The 21,995-nt window shown below is 42.2% G+C and overlaps 1 protein-coding gene and 1 pseudogene across 24 annotated transcripts in view; both read right to left on the bottom strand.

Annotated features, from left to right (window-relative positions):
• Positions 1 to 21,995, bottom strand: part of EFR3A (EFR3 homolog A) — a 151,663-nt gene that overhangs the window by 74,722 nt on the left and 54,946 nt on the right. For 21 of the 24 annotated variants that reach the window (XR_010599015.1, XR_010599013.1, XR_010599018.1 and 18 more), the window contains 5 exons: positions 21,634 to 21,710; positions 18,325 to 18,452; positions 17,099 to 17,249; positions 7,644 to 7,765; positions 2,788 to 2,937 (listed from right to left, as the gene is read on the bottom strand). Coding sequence is in view for 19 of the 24 variants with exons in the window: in XM_065586159.1 (XP_065442231.1) it covers positions 2,788 to 2,937; positions 7,644 to 7,765; positions 17,099 to 17,249; positions 18,325 to 18,452; positions 21,634 to 21,710 (628 nt within the window). In the remaining 5 variants the exon portion in view is untranslated. The remainder of the gene's footprint in view (positions 1 to 2,787; positions 2,938 to 7,643; positions 7,766 to 17,098; positions 17,250 to 18,324; positions 18,453 to 21,633; positions 21,711 to 21,995) is intronic. The other 3 variants (XM_065586165.1, XM_065586163.1, XM_065586164.1) reach the window with 1 other exon arrangement.
• On the bottom strand, positions 15,762 to 15,901 carry LOC112059133 (U1 spliceosomal RNA; annotated as a pseudogene).

The raw sequence follows: 21,995 nt of genomic DNA, 5'->3' as shown, positions 1-21,995 counted from the left end.
CAGGTACGCAAACTCATTTCCGAGTTTGTCTAAACAATGGACTTCTCTCCACCTTTGCAGTGCCGGCATCATTTGGAGTTTGCATGGAACCCCTTGGGACCTGAGGTCTCTGTGCCTTCTTGTGTGTCGGTGACTGAGATTTCTTAGAGATTTACTCCTTACCTCCCCCTAGCTAGAGGCAGATGTCAATGAGGACTTCAGTACGATAGATATACTTCGTGCCGTGGTACTGCCCACATCTCTAGTGGTCTCCAGTGACCAAGACCTTGATGTGGATGGGGTGCTAGCAGCACTGGGAGGTCTATGTAGAGGGGAGTCCTCCATCACGGGGATTAGAAGCTGGTCCTAAAGCAGGGCTCCATCATTAGGAGTTTAACTTGATCTCCCTCTTTTTCTGGGATCTATCCTTGAAGGAAGTGCAGATCTTGCACTTACTGGGGATATGAGTATCACCCAAACAGCAGAGGAACCGGGAATGCCCATCACTGACCTGAATAGCCTCATGGCAGGAGAGACGCCTCTTGAAGACCAGCATTCCAGAGTAAAGTAATGAAAAAACTTCTATAAGGGGAAGCTCTTAAATTATCTCTATGAATATTTTTTTAAAGATTATTCTTTTAAAAAAGAAAATACAAAAGGAACAACTATTCCAACAACTGCAAACGCTACAAGATAACTATATGATAACTAATTTTTGAAGTATTAGAGAAAACAGGCACACACAGGCTCCATCTCAGGCCGAAGGCAGTTGAGAAGGAAATGAGGGCAGTTTGCTTGTGCTGTCCCATATTATCTCAGCGAGGGGCACAAACATGTGTGGGGTGCATGTGTGGGCCGAACAGGCACCGCTACCAAAAATCTCAGACCAAGGGCGCAGGCACACTACTTGAAGAAGATCCCATAACTGTTTCTTAAAAGCAACCAATGTCAAGAGAAATGTTTCATTCTCCCTTAAGATGGTAGTGTGTATTTATTCATTCTCTATGCAGCTGCACTGGAAAGTCTGGTCTTTCCTGCATAATGCTTTGATGCCATCTGCTAGAACAATATGGTTCGTACTCCTACTCTTCAAGATGCCTCTCTCTTCTGCCTGTGCATGTATAAAGTCACAATAGCAAAAAAACCAAGAAATTATTTGTAGCATTTAAGGCCAAGAGTCAACAACTGATAAATATTGTTTTCCATTTTTATGTCATGTGTATAAAAGCCACTTATTTGCCACTTGGAAAAGCATTAGCCATTTTTTTCTGCTGAGTGTCTTTAGAATACTATCTTTCAAATAAGCAGTTAGCCTCAGATATTACTTTCCTTTGCTCACTAAGTGATAAATTTTACCCCAGGGTCCATCTGAAATGACCTCCTTTAAGGCTTAACCCAAACCCCATTTAAGTCAGAGTCTTTCTGCATTCATTTCTTTAATGAGTAAGTACTAATTTAGTTAACCATACGTCTGCTTCTCAGCACAGGTAGAGGTTAAGAGGAACCTGAAAGGGGGTAATGTAGAGGTGTCTCTGTCTACTTGCTCCTGAGAAGTCCTCTCTTCTAGCACAGACATCCCAAGGCCAGTGGAGGCTGGCTAGGCTGCTCTCGTTCAGAACAGCAACACGAGGGTCCTGGGAACAACTGGCTTTTGTTCAGGCCACTTTTCCAAGGGTAAAAGCCACATGGAGACAGCTGTGTGCCTCAAAGGTCTGGGCAATCTGTATTCCAAAGACTCTCAGAGAAGCATGTAGAAAAATGGGCAGGTAGGCAATGACTGATCTGAAGTGGGGAGACATTGGTACCAGCCTAGCTTGAAATTGTTGCTGCTTTGAAGGGGAGCAAGGTGCTGCCAGCCAGAAATGGAAGAAAAAGTGAGGCAGGAGAGAACACAAAGGGCCTGTAGGTTCAGGAAAGAAAAGCAGGAAGGCACGAGAGAGAGCATGAAATGACTGCGTTGTGTAGATGTAGAAAGTCTACCGGAGCTAACAACAGGCAGGCTCTTAAAAGTGGCAGATTCAGCCACAAAGAAAGATTTGTTGAAGAATGCCTCCACAAATGGAATTAGCTTGACGCAATTCCACAGGATTAGCAAATGGACATTGCCTGTAATACATGCTCCACAGAAGAGTATTTATCAGCAATTGTATGGCTTCAATAATATTATGGACAAAAAAACAAAAAACTTGATACACATTCTGGTACATACACAAATGCACTGGAAAAATAACCGTTGTATATTCTCAAGAGCTACAGTGATTTCATTCATAAATATCTTTGGAGAGATTTTCAAAAAGTACAAATGGCAGTTAGATGCCAAAGAGCCATTTATAGTCAACAGCAGCTGGGTGCTCAACTGCCATTTGTGCCTTAGTTCCATATCTTGCTTCCACTTCTCCTCCCCTAAAAGAAAAATCCCAGAAACTGCTTTAAGGACTACCTAAACATTAATAAAAATCTCAATTTTAAATAGGTTTGTTTAGTTGGGCAAAAATGGTATTTGCTGATTTTTATATCAGACACTGCATGAACAAGTGATTTTTAATTTTAAAAAGCTTAAAGGTATCTGGATAAAGAATTTGTGAACCAATTTTCAGTCTGATGGGATCTGGAAAAACTGAAATATTGATTGTTGAAAAAAATGTTTATCAAGGCGAAGATTAACAGTTAACCATATCTATGCTACGAGTTATACACGTTTATCAAGAGTATGTAGTGACAATGAGAGCTACTCTAACAGGGAAGGAAAAGCTATCTAAACCTTGCTTTAAAAAAAAATTGGAATTAGTGATAATTAGTGCAGAATACCTGTCAAGGTCTTCTATCTTCTGCATATTAAACAGCAGCGAGGGAACTATCTTGTCCATATGCTGAGGCTCCCATATGGTTGCTCTGAGCTCATCATTAACTGTTTTACGTACTACTCCCTGAATGCCTCTGATTCCAGCAATCCGGATCCTAGGAGAGAAAAGAAATTTCAAAAGGTGGAAACGTAGCATAAGACAATGATTTATTTCGTTATTAGACAGTGTGGTTATGCAGTTTGGATTTCATTTCAGCTCTAAAATGGAATTAAATTGGAAAGCTGGTTAAAACTGCTAAGGATATACATATTGCCTTTAAATGGACACAAGGCTCCTACTGACACTGATGGAAGCAACTCATGCACACATGAGAACAATATATGGCCTTTAAAAGTTGTACTGATATGGATCTTCAGGCACATTTGCAAATATATAAAATTGTTCAACTGTACAGACTGCCTCTTAAAGCACCAAGTGCATGGCTTACAAAAAAGAAGAAGGAGCTAATCTTTCAAGATTTTTGCAGGTTGATATCTACAAGAATGATTAGAAATGACAGAAGTAAGCCAGAAAAGGGAAGGCAGCCTGAATTGCTAGAACAGTTACATTTATCTTGATCAATGAATAAAAGTTAAACATGAAATATGAAAGGGCACTTCCATCTGTATTTATCAACCAAATACACCAAAAATGCTGACCGCAAAAAAATACAAACTGATATGCTCGGACCTCTACTGAGGACTTAGTCCTATTAATTACAGCCATTTATATAAGGATGTAAATAACGTGTAAAAACCATAACCATGTAACCGATTAAAATTCTATCGTTACACGGTTAAATGTTAAATGTACACGGGGAACTATGGATGCCAGGGGTGCTGCAGCACCCCAACGTTTTAGGCAGGGCTCCGCTGCCAGCCCCGCATCTGGGGATTCCAGCTGCTGGCCCTGCGCTCTGCTGCCCACTGGGATCCCAGATGGAGTTTAATCATTAACAGAAACTGATAAGCATCAAGCTTAACCAGTTACCTTTTTACATTCCTAATCCATAAGTATAAATACAGGTGTAGTTTAGAAGAAACTATGTAAAACGCAATTTTATACAGAAAAGGTTCATATTTGTGGCACTGAACTGATAAATATTAAATATGTTGAAGCGCCAATGGCTATATATTTTTTTTATTTTATTTTTTATATTTTTACTTATTTTGAGAAGAGACATTGAAATGAAGAAAGCTACTAGTTATAAGAGGTGAGAAGATTTAGCATAATTTGACTTTTTAAAAATAAAGATTTTATCACGCCTTTAAAGCCATTTTAAATCTTAATTTCAGCACAAAGGAATATGGTCACTGGCCTTGATTCTTACTTCTCTAAGCTAACTGTTAGTCACATTACAGTTGCTAAACTAAACTAAAACAGTCCAAGTTACTTCATAAATGCCACTTTATTCACTAGGCACACAGTTATAGGAAAATAAGGGGGCTATGATTCTGAATAATCTATTGCAGGTCTAATTAGGATTCGGTACCAGAACTAAACCTGTTTCTAGGAGTTCATGCAAGACAGCTTTAATATGGTTAATGTAAGAGGTAGAGACAGCATGTGCATGTGATTGGGATGCATTTCAAATAGCTAGAGAAATGCATGTTTATTACTTTAGTAGAAGTATAGTGCAGTCTTGTAATTCCAATTTTAAGAAGTCTAGGAATTACAGTTAAAGTGCACTGCATTTTAATCTTCCATCACAGAACGTTTCAGTCACATAATGTCATCCATAATATTAACATTTTTGAAGTGAGATGTTTATTATTCTTTACAGGAAAGTAGCATGACTTTAATCAAGAATGCTCATTTAATTCTCAGTTATACATCTTTGGTGTACAATCAAGTTTTGCTCATGTAATGGTTGTACCAATAATCACCCCTATCAAAAGGTACTTACATAGTGATGACTTGTTCGTCTTGAGTGACTTCACTGTCCATCCTAATGGCAACTTTTGTGTTAACTCCTATGATTATCTAATTTTTTTCTTTATGAAGGAGGTGATGAGAACCAAGTTTAAGATTTCTGTACAGACAGGCTCTTTCAATCTGACCCTTAGAATCAATTTGGAGCTTGAGAATCTGAGTTATAGGAGTCTGTTTAATGTCCTGAAAAATTTGCTAGCTCATTTGCCAACATGAGTAGGAAACTTGTCCTGGAAAGTAGGGTTCTGCAGAATTTAAGCTTTCAAAAAAAATCCTAACCTTTAGGGAAGTCTCTTTCACAATGATAATGTAAACTGAATTGGATCAATTCAGAGTTACTTCAGGCTGACAGGAAACTTAAACATGAAAAATGCAAATTATTTAAGACCAAAATCCTGCCCCTGAACACTGGGAGGAAGGTATGCTTCCCCTCTGATCACAGTGGGAGAAGAGCTACTTATTCCTGCACTATGTGGGAGGAAAAAGGCCAGTGGATCTATACAGCAGCACCATAGGCCCAGCCCTCATATCCTTACTGTTACTGTTGTGCAGAAAACCCCCGTGAAGCTGGGGCTTTTGTTGTACTGAAGGAACATTAATCCTCCATCTTCTGGCATAATTCCTGTACAGGAGAATGGCCCAGCTTCCACTAGAAGAGGTCTCTTCCAATACTCAAAAAAAGGGGCTGGATTTACATCTGAATATCGTAAGCATATCAGATGTATGTTAACCTTGAAATCCTTCTGCATCTTAGTTTTGTCTCAAAAAGACTAGATATTTGGAACTACTGGATGATTTGTCAAAGTCTGCAGTCTTATGACAACCGTATTAGGACACACTCTAGTTTAAGGCCAGGACCTATCCCCGTTCCTGTTGGTGTAAGGAACAAGATTGGAAATTACCAGAGTCATGTTCCAACCCCATCTCTATGATCAGCAGGCTTTATGACTTGTCCAAGTTGATAAGGAAACTAAGACCATATGGGATGGGATGGTCTAGACCATATGGGATGGTCTAGACAGTATTTGGACCTGCCATGAGGGCAGGGGACTGGACTCGATGACCTTTCGAGGTCCCTTCCAGTCCTAGAATCTATTAATCTAACCTTTACAACTCGTAAAGCACTTTGAGTTCTAAGTAAAAAGTGCCATAAGTGTTGATTATTTTTAATGACCATGCAACCACGGAAGCTTCAGGTTGTCCCTGAAGATGCATTATGAGTATGCTTTCCTTAATAAAAATATACAGCTTTCAGATGAATACTTGAGTTATTTCTTACATTATAAACTCCTCTGAGCAAAGAAAGTGTCTTTTGTACTACACCTAGCAGAGTAGGCCTCCACCCAATGCTGACTACTATAAATACTTAATAATTTGGATTTTTAGAGTTGAAGGCAAGCTGAACAATCTAATACATGAAAGCAGGAAAAAAATCAGTATTGTTATAGGTTGGGATGAACCTTGCTGGTGGGTGTAACACCCACCTTTCATTCAGAATAAATGTAGAGGCCATTACGCTCCCTTATGGAACCTGGTAGCTGAAGCAACAGTGACCTCCCACCCCAAAACAGGCACACCACCCAAAACAAAGGAACACGTAGGCAAGAGGCTTAGCTGGCTATTGTTTTACGAAGGCCGTGTATCTGTGAAAGAAACAAAGACCAGAGAACCTGAGAGAGAAAGCACAAGGAGGCCCCAGACAGCAGCACTGGTAGCACATCATTCTCCTAACAGTGTGAAAAAGGGTAACAATATAGTGGAGATATAAATCATTCTATAAAAAAAAGTTCTCACAAATTCTAACGTTTGAGTATTTTCAGTAATGTTTATACATCGTTTACACAACAAATGAGAACACTCCACTAGAGGGAGCTAAAGACCAAAAAAATGTAGTGTTTATGTAATACTAAAAAACAAGCCCATGGTGCAATATACTGACGTTTTATGAATTTAAGTGTTTTTACACTATTGACATGCTGGCCCTTAAATTACACTAATTTATATACAAAATGCCATCCCTAACCACAGCTTACACTCCCACTACACAAAATGGACTAACAGTGATCCTACTAAAGAAAGCAGAAAATGTTATGGTAAGCTGGCAAATCCATTCCTATATCTATTTACGTTTTAACATACAAAAATCACCATGATGTTTATACTTTAGATAAACTGACTAAAGGTAACTGTTTGGAAGTTCACTATTGAAAATTCAGCTAAGCTTAGACAGTTTATTTTATACCATAATATACTTTTGTACTATTGTAGTAGTAAAGGATTTTGATTACTTATACAAACTAAATATTTCCTTTGTAAGTGAAGACTTGTTAGAAGCCTACTACTCAGGACTGGAAGGGAACCTGGTGCCCTAGGACAACCACAATATTAGCCCTTCCCCTCCTCCATTCCTCAAACAGCTTTACCTCCCTCTTGGAAATGCAGTGGCAGAGGTCTACCCAATTCCCTTCCAGAGAAGTAGAGGCAGCAGCATGGGGCCCTCTTCTTCCCCAACCTAGAGTAGCAGCAGGGATCCCCTTAGAAGCAGCAGGTGTATCAACAGGGGTCCCCCTGGCCTCCTGATTGAAGTATCAATTAATCAATACTTCAATTGTGAGGTCTGACTTCTCATGTGACTCATATGGTTGTAGGCTTGGCCCTATGTCCCTTAATATATTTGGGACAATCTTGCAGTCCTTGTTCAGGTAAAACTTAACTACACTGGGAGTTTTAACTGAGTAAGACTTGCAGTACGAGGCCTATTTTCCTGAAATAATGCACAGGTTCTAATGTTAGTTCCTTGAATGATCACCGAATGTTATAACTATTGTATACTGTTCTGCTTTAGCTTTCCACAGAGTACATAGCAATACAATATAAACTGGTACTTACTCAGTTCGTGTTTCTGGATCACTGTGACAGGAATGACACATGGCACTAAATCGAGAAACAAAAAAGTCATAGCGTCTGTGATATGAAGGGGTGTCTTCCTCAATGTTGGCAAATTTGACAAACTAGGGGACAAAAAAAAAAAAAAAAGGACGGTTAGAAAACTTTTTGTAACAAGTTTCCAAAAAGAGAACTAGAAGGCTTTTTAGTTTCTAACTCCAGAACTTTCAAAAGTGGTTGTTCAGTATTTAAATATTCAACTTTGTAAACATTAAACAGAAAAAAATAATCCTCGTGTTGCAATGCAGTGTAGAATATCTGCACAATAAGAGCAGAATTAATAATTTATCCTGATTTATTTGGTTAATCTAGTAAAACAAAAAGGAAACACAGTAAATAGGCCTTGCCCTAATATGCTCCAGAAAAATATCAGCCCAGCTCAGAAAACTATAGATCCTAAGTGATTTTTTCTTATTTTGGATTAATATGCTTAGCTAATGGATTTTTTTTTTAAGTGTAATTTTCCATCATCTTATAAAATCTGTGACGACCAAGACAGCTGGCCTTGCAATCTAATGGTAGGTCAACAAGCTATACAAAAAGCAACAGGGGGCACCTTTAAGACTAACAGAAGTATTGGGAGCATAAGCTTTCACGGGTAAGAACCTCACTTCTTCAGATGCAAGTAATGGAAATCTCCAGAGGCAGGTATAAATCAGTATGGAGATAATGAGGTTAGTTCAATCAGGGAGGGTGAAGTGCTCTGCTAGCAGTTGAAGGACCTCAACTGCTAGCAGAGCACTTCACCCTCCCTGATTGAACTAACCTCGTTATCTCCATACTGATTTATACCTGCCTCTGGAGATTTCCATTACTTGCATCTGAAGAAGTGAGGTTCTTACCCGTGAAAGCTTATGCTCCCAATACTTCTGTTAGTCTTAAAGGTGCCACAGGACCCTCTGTTGCGTTTTACAGATTCAGACTAACACGGCTACCCCTCTGAAGCTATACAAAAGTGATCAGTTTTGTTCACAAGCCTGTTCTCCAGGCCAGCAGAGGGGGGCATTGTGTAGGCCATGAAATCAGAGCCTGGAGGTGAGGGGGAAGGAGTGACCTCATGTTGCTGCAAGTGATTCACTTTGGGTCACACGGAGCAACACTGGCAGGCTGTAGAAGGAACTACTTTAACCCTCACCAGCTAGAGGAAGGACAGTCACAAATATTTCCTTTGAAAGAGTGAGCATACATAGGAGATCCTAGAGGACTCTTCCTCTCCAATGCTGTGAAGTCAGTATTGCCAACCTCAAGCAGGTAAACATGTGTCCAGCCCCAAAAAAACATGATACAAAAGAGCCATGAGTTTTAAGCCAAAGTAATAAATGCTGGATTCCTTTTTTCTGCAGTCTGGTTAAGTTTGAGGCTTTAGGGTGCACTGGCTTCAAATTTCTAACCTTTTCTCTAACGATGAAGGTTAGAAAAAAATTAAAATGAAAGCTGAGATTGTCATACCATCCCTTGATCCAGCTACTGGGAGTTTAAATATATCAAATGTCATAAAATTCACCAAAAAAAAAAAAAAAATCACGAGAGTTGGCAACAGTTTTATCCTAATTAAAAACAAAAAACAAAAAAAAGATTAAATTGCCATACATTTTATTTTCAAAAGCTGTTCCATTAGCAGCTGCATTATTTCAAAGTGATCTAAATGCAATTGCATGAAATAGAGCATACCTTGTGGTTCGTGAACATGTAAAATTGAAACAAAGTGTTGCATCATAACATTTTTGGGGAAAAAAGGCATCTACCCATCAAACAACCTCACAAAGTTGCTTGCCAGATTGAACAGTCTATCTAAACTATGTACCAAATAATGGCATCTCCTATTGCTCAGTGGCATTTGAAACAGAAATTAACAAGCAGCATTCAATTTACAAAAATTCACAAACTTAAGGAGAATTTCCCTAATGCCACGTGGTTTGCACAAAATGCTTTGAACATTATAAAAGTAAAAAAAGTCCATAAATGATACAGGATAATGCTGAATGATACCTAATGTTATTTTCAACTTTCAAACACTAAACTATCAAATGCATTAGTAGCCCCACTGAGTAGAAAGGTTGACAGTGTTTTTATGCTATGCAACAGGGGTTCATAGACTCAGACTTTAAGGTCAGAAGGGACCATTATGATCATCTGGTCTGACCCCCTGCATGCTGCAGGCCACAAAACCCTTCCCTGGACTCTGCCGTTGAAGTCCCCAATCCTGTGTTTTAGTGACTTCAATCGGCAGAGACCCTCCTGCTAGCGATCCCTGTAAGCACCCTGGCGGGCCGGGCCAGTTTGTTTACCTGCCGCGTCCGCAGGTTTGGCCGATTGAGGCTCCCACTGGCCACAGTTCGCTGCTCCAGGCCAATGGGAGCTGTGGGAAGCAGCACGGGCTGAGGGATGTACTGGCCGCCGCTTCCCGCCGCCCCCAATGGCCTGGAGCGGCGAACCACGGCCAGCGGGAGCCACAATTGGCCGAACCTGTGGATGCGGCAGGTAAACAAACTGGCCCGGCCCGCCAGGGCTTACCTTGGCGAGCTGCGTGGCAGAGGTTGCCGACCCCTGCTATACAATTACTGGCTATAAAAATCAACATTTGCTACAACAATGAAGAGTTCTTGATTCAAAAGAACATGTGAGTGATGTGATCCAGATGGTATTTGTATGGCTTTCTGCACTACAGAGTTGCTGAAGAAGCCTCGGGAGATAACTGACCCCCACAAGTTTAGTTGCTTACACAAAAATATTGGTTTAAAAAAGGAATGGAACAGTTCAGACCAGAGAAAAAGCTCTGGATGCCACATCTAAGAATTCAAACTGTATCTCTGACAAGAAATTAGTATCTTTTTAGCATCTAGATGGACTTTTGGTCTGACCCAGTGTGGCCATTCTTATGTTCTTATCTCAAAGTCCCCAAATGAGCCAAACTTGAAGATACAGTTGACACTTCTTTACAAATCACCAAGCACAGTCTAGAGCAGTATTTCATAGAAACATAGAATATCAGGGTTGGAAGGGACCTCAGGAGGTCATCTAGTCCAACCCCCTGCTCAAAGCAGGACCAGACAGATTTTTGCCCCAGATCCCTAAATGGCCCCTTCAAGGATTGAACTCACAACCCTGGGTTTAGCAGGCCAATGCGCAAATCACTGAGCTATCCCTCCCCCTTCTCAACGACCAGCCCATGGACCGGCACCAATCCCTGAGATCTCCCTGACACAGTTTAGAAAGGCAGCAAGTCAGTACCTGGTATCAAAAAAAGTTGAGAAACACTGATCTAGCGCATCCCTTCCATCATGGTCCCTGAACTTTAGAACTGGCCTGTATCAACAGGTCATCCAGATATGACTGGAAAAGCCATGTGGAATCTTCAGCAGTCACTACCATGATATTTTATTTTTTTTAATTCAGGGGCACTGTACAAACTTAAAGGTGAGAGCTCTGTATTTGAGGGAGATATAATGAAACTGTTACCATTCATTATCTTCCTCTGCCCTGCATCTCTTTCTCTTGTTTTCCTCTGCAACATTAGTTCTGTATCCAACAACCTCACTGCCATCATTTTACCTACTGAGAGCTGTAGTTCCAGTTTAAATTTAGCAGATTTCTTACAACTATATTCTAAGCATCACTGAAAAAGCTGGCTCTAAAAAACCTGAGATACTGTACAAAAATGATCTTCCTGGAAACAGAATACACTGGGTTGTCACATGGTAAGAAAGTGACTAACAATCAAACCAATGTGCTAAGGTCTATTGCCACTCATTTGTGTCTGAAGGAGAACAGCCCACAGACATTCACTGTAGAACATAAGCAACTGAGCAAAGTTCCCTCTTGACACACTATTTTATAATTTTTTTTAAAGCTTTCCTCTTTTCAAGGGCTTCAGGAATAGGCTTCAAATACCCGCTGTCCTATTGTTTGTTTCACAGCATTGCTAATTATGTGGCAGTGTGATTAATTAGGTTCTTGTCTTCAAAATGGTTTTTTTAGACAAATCAATCTTCTACAGTGTAATGAATCATGAAGTTCAGGAAAGAGGAAAAAAGGAGGACATAATTTTAACATGTTCACAAACGTTCAAACATCTTCAGAGCCTATTGAAGTGATTTGTCCAGATCAATTCTTATAAAAGACTTTTGGTTTTGCGGTGCATGATCCACCTTCTATGGGAACAGAAGAGGGGGTTACATCATTTGAATGACCTCTCTCTCTCAGGCCTCGTCTACACTACAAACTTAGGTCGATGGAAACCACCTTAAATAGACGTAATAATGTATGCATCTACACTACCAGGTCCCTTCCGCTGACCTAAGTCGCCTGTAACAGCGATTTCATTACTCCACCTCTAGGAGAGGCGTAGCACTTAATTTGATAGTGATGGGTCAACAGAGAGGTAGCGTAGACACAGCTTTGTGTAGTTTGACTCAAACGACCTACAGAAGGTGTCCCACAATGCTCTGCTGTAACCGCTCTGGACATCGCGATTCTCAGCAGTGATCCCAGCATTCCCCCCAAACACACTGTGGACATCTCCCAGGAGTATGAGTCCCGGGCCACCACAGGAAACAACAAGGAAGACATTCTGGAAGAGGACAGGAGACAGGTGAGCAGTGGATCCATTCTCCCTGACAGCCAGAACCTGTTTTTAACCCCAGAGCCCAGCCAGTCTCAGGAAAGTATGGTGGCCGAGCGTGATGCCGGTGAAGGCACCTCTGGTGAGTATACATTTCCAAACAAAACTGTAGGGTTTACATGCTATTATACTTTATGTTTAATCTGAACAAAAAATGAGGTGCATTGGCTATCTGCTTCGAAGTTGCTGCTCCAGCTACGCAGATGGTGCTCCCCAGGAAAGACTGTTTATGTGAACAGGGATGGCCCGGAATCCTCCATGGAGATCTCTAGGAAACTTTCAGGAAGGTACTCTGCAATCCTTTGCAGAAGGTTTCTGGGGAGGGACTGCCTTATTTCTTCTACCATGGTAGGACACTTTCCTATACCACTCCACTGTTAACTCTGCTGGTATCATTCTGGTACGCAGCATAAGAACCAAGTCTGTACCCAGATGCTTGCAGCATCTGCTCCCTTGCCCCCTCTGTTAACCTCAGGAGACTATCACATCACATAAGGTCACCTAGAGAAAACAGGGGAAGTTTTCATTACAAGTGCTCGTACCACAAACAATGGAACATGTGATCCACCTCTCCCAATGAATTCCGGGTCCCTCAACCACGCTTTGCCTAACGTACCATTGCTTTGGTTGGCAGGGATTGGCATCTACTAAGACAGTGGCTCTCAAACTTTTGTACTGGTGACCCCTTTCACACAGGACACCTCTGAGTGCGACCCCCCTTATAAATTAAAAACACTTTCAACACTATTATAAATCCTGGAGGCGAAGTGGGATTTGGGGATGGAGGCTGAAAGCTTGCAACCCCCTCACGTAATAACCTCGCGACCGCCGAGGGGTCATAACACCCAGTTTGAGAACCCCTGTATTCAGAGCAGCGTTAAGGAAGGGGGGGGGGGGGGAAAAGGTTTCCTGTGTTATCCCCCACCCCATGGAACCGCCCGAGAAACAGACAGTGATTTGGGAGTCTTAACACTGGTACTGGTTCTCAAGCAACATCCATGTTGCTAGGGGGAGGTGGCATTGTTCATCTGCCCACTTGTGCCCTCAGTGTGAATTTCCCACAAGTTGCAGCACAAGGCTCGTCGCCCATGCCATGGGGCCATACTCATGTTGGCTGGAACAGTAAACCGACTCATTGAATAGCTAGGGGTTCTGATTATGTTCTGTCTTGCACTGGAGTGTAATAAGGGGAGTGGTTTTTTTTTTAAATACCAACCTTGTACCAGAACCAGGGTAGAGCTAACAATGGTTGCTTTGTGCTTTGCATGCCTTATAGCTGAAAGCTTGTCCTATAGTGCATCCTCCAAACCAGAAGAGGTTATCACAGATCAAAAGGCAGAAAAAAAGGACACAGGATGATGACATGTTCAGCAAGATAATGAATGCCTCAGGGACAACTGAGACGTAGCTCAGAGCCTAGAGGATTTCACTCTCCGAGAAACTGGACGTGGACATGGAGAGCAGGAGAGCATCCCAGGACCGTGCCTCACAGGAAGAGATGCTGCAGATTATGAAGGATCAATCAGACATATTGAGATATATGGTTGAGCTTCAAGAAAAACAGATTGAGGCTAGACTCCATCTGGAGGCCTTGCAGAACTGCCTGCAAGCATTACCCTGTTCACAAACCCCCTGCCCCAAACGTTCCAGGAGGCAGTGGGGAATGCAGTATCCCTTCCACTCACCCTAGGGGAGGATACACAGAACAAAAGGAGCCCATCCTTGACCTTTGATGCTACCCATGCTTTCAAAAAAAACAATCTGACTTACTTGGTTTCTCCCCTCCCAATTTTATCAGCCAGTTTGCCCAAGGTAAACTTATGTTTCTGTTCTTTCAGTTTCTTTGTGTGTATACAAATAAGAGTAAACACTTTTGTTTCATTCTATAGCTTGCAGTAGACAGCAGGCTGCTTGCATGACATCACAATGTTCCATGTGACAGCTCCTGTCTCTGCACTGGAAATACTGCAGGATAAGGCACACAGTGTTAGTAATGCTCACAACAAGAGTGCACAGCTGAGCAGGCTCCATGCTTCTCAGGCTATGGTGTATGTGCTGGTAAGGCAGGCTTTCAGAAAAAGGTGCAAAAAAACATGGGCTGTTTGCCGTTGATATTGGGAGGGAGGGAGGGAAAGTACATCATGGGAGGCCGAAGACATATTTCCATTCCCCCCCGCAACAATGTTTCAGTCCCATGAGGCGTTGCAAGCCCTTCCCAAAACATCCTGTGGTTAGTTGTACTGTGGGACAGCTATCCATGGGGGACTGGTCTGTGCATTGATGCAAGTGCTGCTAATGAGGATGCACTCCAACACAATGAGCGTGGTGTGGACACGCAGGATCAACTTAATACGGAGGCTCGATGTTGTCTTACATAAAATCGGCTTAAGTTTGTAGTGCAGATATGCCCTCAGTGAAAGTGGGACCAGTTTCCTCAAGAACAGACTGGTGTTAACCCAATAACAAAAGGAGAGGATGAAAAGAAGGCACAAATGAGCACTCAGAGCACAAAATCATGACGACGATAAAATTAATCATGAAACTAGAGGTTGTGAAGAGAAGGAATTATTTGAATTGCCTATAAGTTAATGCTCAGAGCCTAGGTAACAAACAAGATGAACTCGAATTGCTCATTTATTAGCAAAAATTTGTTCTAGTTAGCATTACTGAAACCTGGTGGGATGATTTTCATGACTGATATGCTAAAAATCAATGGATTTTTTTATGGCCTATTTAGGAAGGATCAAGTGAGCAAAACGGAGAAGTGGCTACTCTGTGTCAAAAATCACATTACCTGTTTCCAAGTCACTGACAGCTCAGGACAAAGTGATCTTGAATTCTTATAGTTCAGTGTCCTAACAGATAAAGCACAAGACTGAGTACTAGTTTGTATCTGCTGCAGGCCACCAAACACTAGGGGACAGGATAACTGGTTCCTTAAGCACCTATCTATAATGTGTACAGGGAAAAATAGCTGCATGTTCATGGGGGATTTCAATTTCAGTGATATATGGAATTTCTAAATATCATAGATGACAATTTTCTAATTCCAGAAGTCACATTCAACATTGGGGGGGGGGAAATCTATATTTAGGGTGACCAGATGTCCCGTTTTTATAGGGACAGTCCTATTTTTGGGGACTTTTTCTTATATAGGCACAGTCCTATTTTTGGGGACTTTTTCTTATATAGGCACCTATGACCCTCCCCGTCCCGTTTTTTCACAGTTGGTATCTGGTCACCCTATCTATATTGGACCTCACCTTGACAGACAGAGGAACCGATCACAGAACTAAACATTAGAGGTAGCTTCGGTATGAGTGATAATGATTTGATCATATCTGTAATGTGCAAATAGAATAAACTCCAAACAAATAATATATACGGTGATGGGGTTAGGCCAGACGGCTAAAGGAGAGTGATTTTTTATTTTTTTTACACTGGGGAAAGAGCGAACACAGTCCCCCACTACCACATTTGTGGAAATCACAGGGGTCAGCACACCCGCAGTGCAATGGATAAGCCTCAGCCTGGGAAAACTACCTTCGTGATCATGGTATCTCCCCTGCCAGGTAAGTATAGAAGGCCGGTATATTAGCGCCAGGATAAGCAGGTCCCTTTTCCCCTGGTAATTGAACAAGGGTTACTCCACATTAATTAGGACACCTGGGGTCAATCAAGGGCTTGCCAGAACCTGTTAAAAGCCTCCCCTCCAGTCAGATAGGTGCACGCAACAGGAGCTGTGGGGAACGGGCGTGCTACTGGAGAGCTGGACAGTGCAGACACTGGTAAACACTGGAGACAGACCTCACAGATACAGAGGTGAAGAGCAGGGGAAATCCTGCCCAACAAGGAGTATAGCCCTTCCAGGCCCCAGAGGTTTGGGGAAAAGAGACCCCGCCCGAGGGGACAGACTGAACTGGGCTCCTGGCCTGCCACCACTACACCCGGAGTAGTTACCGGAGACTAAGAGGCTCCCCTCCCCCTCCAGTCAGGGAGGCTGGGAGCAACCCCTGCCCAGACAATGTGGGGGCAGTAAACCCAGGGGCGTGGGGAAATTCCCAGGGAGAGAGGAATCCCCCAGCCCGCCACTAAGAAAAAGCGCGGAACCCACCGAGGCGGAGAAGGAGCTCTGCCGCAATACTTCATGCTTAAAGAGAGCCAAATTCACAAAGCTGAAGCAATTGAGCACAATCCATTTGGAACATGAATTTAAACAGAAAAATGTGAATGGGAATTGTCTGAGAACATTTTACTAAATGCCCAAAAAGCCAGGGACTTACAACTCTTTTTGGAAGAAAGTGGCATGACTGCTGCCAATATCCGAATCCCATTAATATTAAGGTGAACAGCTCCCATCCTCTTGACAACGATATGCTACTATTAAATGAAGGTTGTTAATATCGGGATTACTATTAAGCAGAATCTACTTCACTGTGCAAACAGAGGAAGACTGGATGGACCCCATAAAGGGGAAAAGACCACATAAAATTAGTTGTATTCATGAGTAAGGCATTCACCTCCAACTTTTACTATGAAAATCATTTTATACTTTTAGTAGGATAAATATCCATAGATAAGAATTATTTTGATAGTTAAGCTGCTTATAGATACATTCATATGGGTCATACAGACACTAACTACATGCAATCTCAGGCTTTCATTAAGTTTTTTCCTTCGATTGAATACCAGCTGAACATCTGGCATGACAATCTCTCACCACCTCCAATCTTCTATGAACTTGATTCAGATTTGGGTTAGCAAACTGTTTACTCACAGAATTGGTTCCAAGAACTTGCAGCTTTGGTTCCCCGGACTCTAGAAGCTTGGCCACCATCTGAAGGAAACTTTCCACAAATGGTTTAATGCTTTGAGAATGGCAAGCCATTAGAAGTTGGTCCAGTGCCTCCATGGCGATTAAAACATACCTGAAAGCAAATTGAGAAGAGATCCATACAGATGCAAGTTGTGTGTCATATTTACCTTGGCCCAAACTTTTACATGCTTTTATTTAAGCCTATATTATAAAAACTGGGGAAAAAAATTAAATGTCAGATTGGTGTAAGGCACATCACACTAATATTCTCCACTTATTTCAGAAGTATATTTTCGAAGACAAATCAAAGAAAGTAAAGATTCCTGGGTATTCCTGTAGAAATTTTTTTTTTAGATCTTATTTTTCCTACTTTTTATTTTGTATTAAAGGCACCACTCTTCTAGTCAGTAGAGGGCCTTCAGTCTACCAAAATCCCAGTCTGACAAGACAGCAGTGTATCAAACTTCCACAGTTTAAGGAGGCATCTCAATCTACACAGAGCATGTTAGTGAGAGGGAAGACTGCTGATCAGGAGGGGTGTTTACTGTCACTCACATACTGACCGTTTCCATAAAAAAAATTCTTACAATGTTTTTACATCTATACCTCTATTTTCAATGATAACTGCCAGGCAGCAACAACATTCTCTTCCAATTCCATGTGCTGTTTCATTTTTTTAATCTCTTTCAACTTTATGGTCTCTTCCCCTCTCTATTTTCATTATATATTCTTCTCCCCTATTCCCTCTTTGGGAAAGTACAGGAAAGACCATTTCCAACCTGTTCCTCTGGGGTCAGGAGGATTAATTTAGCTCAAGTATTAAGGACAATCACCTGTGAAGTCAGGCAATTAGCTTATATAACAATTATAGCTCCAACAGAAGAACTGAAGGATATATTAAATGAAAACAGTCTTAGTACAGTGGAAAATATGTCCTGCTGAGTCTAGAAGTTTGACTTGTAAATCCAGGTCATTTTCACATCCAACATTGCCTATAACTTCATAATTCACTTTACTTTTAATATATTTTGGCTAAAAAATAAAAATTAATAGCTATCCCCTGCCCATAAGCATGAACAATATCCAAGGTTCTGACTCTATATGTCTTGTAGACTGAACCAGAATAATGATAGGGGAAAACAGCTAACTTTCCGCATCTGTATTTATACAGAGACTGAATCCCTTACCCGTAGCGATGTCTGACAACATCTCTGCTCAGTCTCTCTGCTAGGTAAGCTCCAATTCGATCCAGCTTCTCTGGTGCAGAAACTGCATAGAAAGTCAGCTTCTCCATATCAGCTTTAACAAGACCATCCTAAGAATGAGACAAAGTTTGTTTTTTTTAATTCATAGGAACAGTTTTAAGCTTCTAAAATATCTTTCATTTTTCCAATTCAAAGCACAGGTTTGGGTTAATACAAACTAGAACATGCCATTTTACTAGAATATGTTAAATTGTTCATTAACAAGCTTGTCCAGGGCCTAAAATACAGAAATTGCAAAGTAAAAGATTAAGCCCAGTACGTCTCTGAGAAGTATATTGTCAGTGTCCCCCCTTCCTTCTAACAAAGGCAGATTATGGGTGAGCTGTGACATCATTCTTGAAACACACTATCTTTCCTAAAGTCCAATTTCTGTTACTTAAGAGTCCTTCAAAAAGCCATTACTTCAATAAAAAAACACTTCAGAAGCGAGTGTGTTAAGTTAATCCTTTCAGGCTAAAATTGTTTTTATATAACTGAATTGCAGTCTAAATGTTTCATTGCTCGAATATCATGCCTTAACAGTTCTGACTCTTCTCTGTACAAGGCCACTGCTTTCCATATTTGTCTGTATTACAGCTAGTGTTTAAGGAGCTGAAGCCATCTGATAGTTAGAAATATCAGTACCAACTACAGTTATTGACATACAAAAAGTACTCAGGATTTTCATAGGTTAATTTTTAGAGTGGAGATGAAACCGGGATTAAAATATATTGCTCATTTGAATAACCGATTAGAGCTGGTAGACAATACACATTTTTCTTAATTTTTTTCAATGAAAAAGGGGTTATAAATGAATTTTTTTTTTTAAAGCTTTTTGTCCAGTTCTCTCACGGACATCAAGGTGAAAGTCTAGCCGTTCCCAGGGCCTCAACCCCTTCAACCAGAAGTTTCAGTCCTCCTCCACTAGAGTAACATCTTTAAAATTGCTCGGCCGGGGACCGGGGCCCCAGGGTCCGAGCCGGGCGGGAGACGCCGGGGCCAGAGCCTCTTGGCCTGGGCCAGCCAGCCGCCGAAGGGAGCCGCTCGGCCAGGGGGGCCGGACTGGGCCGCGCCGCACCCCGCCCCAGCCCCAGCTTACCTGCTGCCTCCCTGTTTCAGGCTTCCCACGAACATTTGATTCGCGGGAAGCAGGGGTGGGGGAGGAGCAGGGGGCGAAGCGTTCAGGGGAGAGGGCGGAGTTGGGGCGGGCCCGGGGTCCCATGGAGTGTCCTCCTTTTTAAAAATTAAAATATGGTAACCCTAGCACACACCAGGACAATAGGAGAGTCTGATGGATTGCGGCATCAGGGCTGCTTTTGTGAGCACACACAGCACTAGTAAGGCTAATCCAACTTTAGATTTTCAGAGACGTTTCTCTATACCAGGGGTCTCAAACTCAGATGACCCCAAGGGCCGCATCACTGAACCCCCCCGCCGCCTCTGGCCCCGCCCCCACTCCACCCACTTCCAATTAGGCCCTGCCCCTGCCCCACCTCTTCCCAATCCCTTCCCTGAAGTCCCCACCCCAACGCTGCCCCCAGGGGGTGCAGAAAGGGTGCAGGGTGCAGCGGGGGCTCAGGGCAGGGAGCTGAGGTGTGGGATGTGGCAGGGGGTTCAGGGCAGGGAGTTGGGGGTGCGGGATGTGGCAGGGGGCTCAGGGTAGGGAGTTGGGGTGCAGGCAGGGTGTGGGATGTGGCAGGGGGCACAGGGCAAGGAGTTGGGGGTGCAGGAGGGGTTCAGGGTGTGAGCTCCAGCCTGGTGCCGCTTACCTAGAGCGGCTCCGGGGTGGCAGCAGTGCTCACCAGGGCCAGGGCAGGCTCCCTGCCTGCCTTGGCTCCCGGCTCCACGCTGCTCTGTTCCAGGAACCAGCTGGAACAGTGTCCCTGCAGCTACTGGGGGAGGGGCTCAGGCTTCCCTGCTTGTGCGGCTCTTGCCGCTCTTCTAGGTACCTCCCACGAAGCTCCCATTGGCCGCGGTTCCCTCTTTCCGGCCAATGGGAGCAGTGGGGGGCAGTGCCTGGAAGGAGGCAATGCCGGAGCCCTCTGCCTCCTTCCCCCTCCCTGAAGGGGTGTGCTGCCGGCTGCTTCAGAGAGCAGCGCGGCGTTTGAGGCATCAGGAGGCAATCCCACGGGCCACGTGTTTGAGACCCCTGCTCTATACCAATAGTACCAAACATGTTTAAAGAAGTATTTGGTTTCTATGATTGTATATGGAAAACAGACCATCAGTATCTCCCTCTTGTAGGTAGACAGAATTTACGTCTGAATGACTATTTCCTCTGAAAAAAAAAATCCATGCTTTGAAGATATCAGATCCACAGAAAAGAACAACTCTCCCCTGCAGCCGAAATTTTACAAAAAACGTAGGTAGCTAGCCCACAGTGATAACAGCAGATCTTCTAGGAAGAACACGACTCCATGCTATTCATATCCTTCATTTAAAAAAAATAAAATAAAAAAGGTAGTACAAATCTGATAAGACATTGAAAGTGATCTTCCACCATTTACAGAAACTCTCAATTAGTTTCAAACATTCAGCTGTATTCGATATTTAGCACCATCAGTACTTAACACTCAAGAAAGAACTATATTTTCAAGGAACATGGTATGAAAGGTTTCAGAGTAGCAGCCGTGTTAGTCTGTATCCGCAAAAAGAACAGGAGTACTTGTGGCACCTTAGAGACTAACAAATTTATTAGAGCATAAGCTTTCGTGGACTGCAGCCTACTGCATCCGAAGAAGTGGGCTGCAGTCCACGAAAGCTTATGCTCTAATAAATTTGTTAGTCTCTAAGGTGCCACAAGTACTCCTGTTCTTTTTATGGTATGAAAGGATTTCTACTCTATGTGTCCAAATGAAGTCACAATAAACCAATACATATGGACACTAAAGATGAAAAACAATTGGATCATAGTCCATTGGGTGAACCAAACTATATATTTCAAAAAGACAGAAAACAAAGAAGTGCTAGGCATACAGAGAAAAGGAAATACGTTCAAACTTGTGGTCATATCTGAACAAAAATCCTGTTTAATATTAAATATTTGTGGTCCAAACAGTTGGATGACAATTTTGCAGATTTCTCTCTTACTGGAGAATGCTCTGGCAGATTAAAAATTGAATGCCTTTCGTTCTCCAAAAAGTACATTAAAAGTTACAAAATATTACTATTTCCGGTACAATAATATTTGAGTAAACAAAGAAGATTCAAATTCAGGATTTTGGTTAAGGGTTTAATTAAATCATTACTTACTTTGGGGTCTTCGGGGAATATGTTATCCACCAGACGTTTGTAACGAGGGCGCAAAGCAGAACAGCAACAGCATACTCCTGGAAAAACATTTGCCAGAAAAACAAAAAAAAGCAAAAAACAAAAAAATTAGGTTATTAGAAGGTGAATGTTTTAGAAGCTGTATAGAATCATTTAAGAGAGGAAGAGTGCGAGCCTATGTCACACTGACAGACCCAGGGCGTCGACAAGATCAAACCTGGGACCTCTGAAGCTTAGTGCATGAGCCAAAAGCCACATAGTCTTCTACACAGCATTAGCTAAGAGCCATCTCTAAGTAGTCTTGGTGCCACTAGAGGGAGATAGAGCACCATACCCAGGAGGTG

This window comes from Chrysemys picta, chromosome 2, assembly GCF_011386835.1.
Source record: "Chrysemys picta bellii isolate R12L10 chromosome 2, ASM1138683v2, whole genome shotgun sequence".
Classification (NCBI taxonomy): domain Eukaryota; kingdom Metazoa; phylum Chordata; order Testudines; family Emydidae; genus Chrysemys; species Chrysemys picta.
Note: the sequence above shows the minus strand (reverse complement) of the source record. Positions and strands in the feature narration are given on the sequence as shown.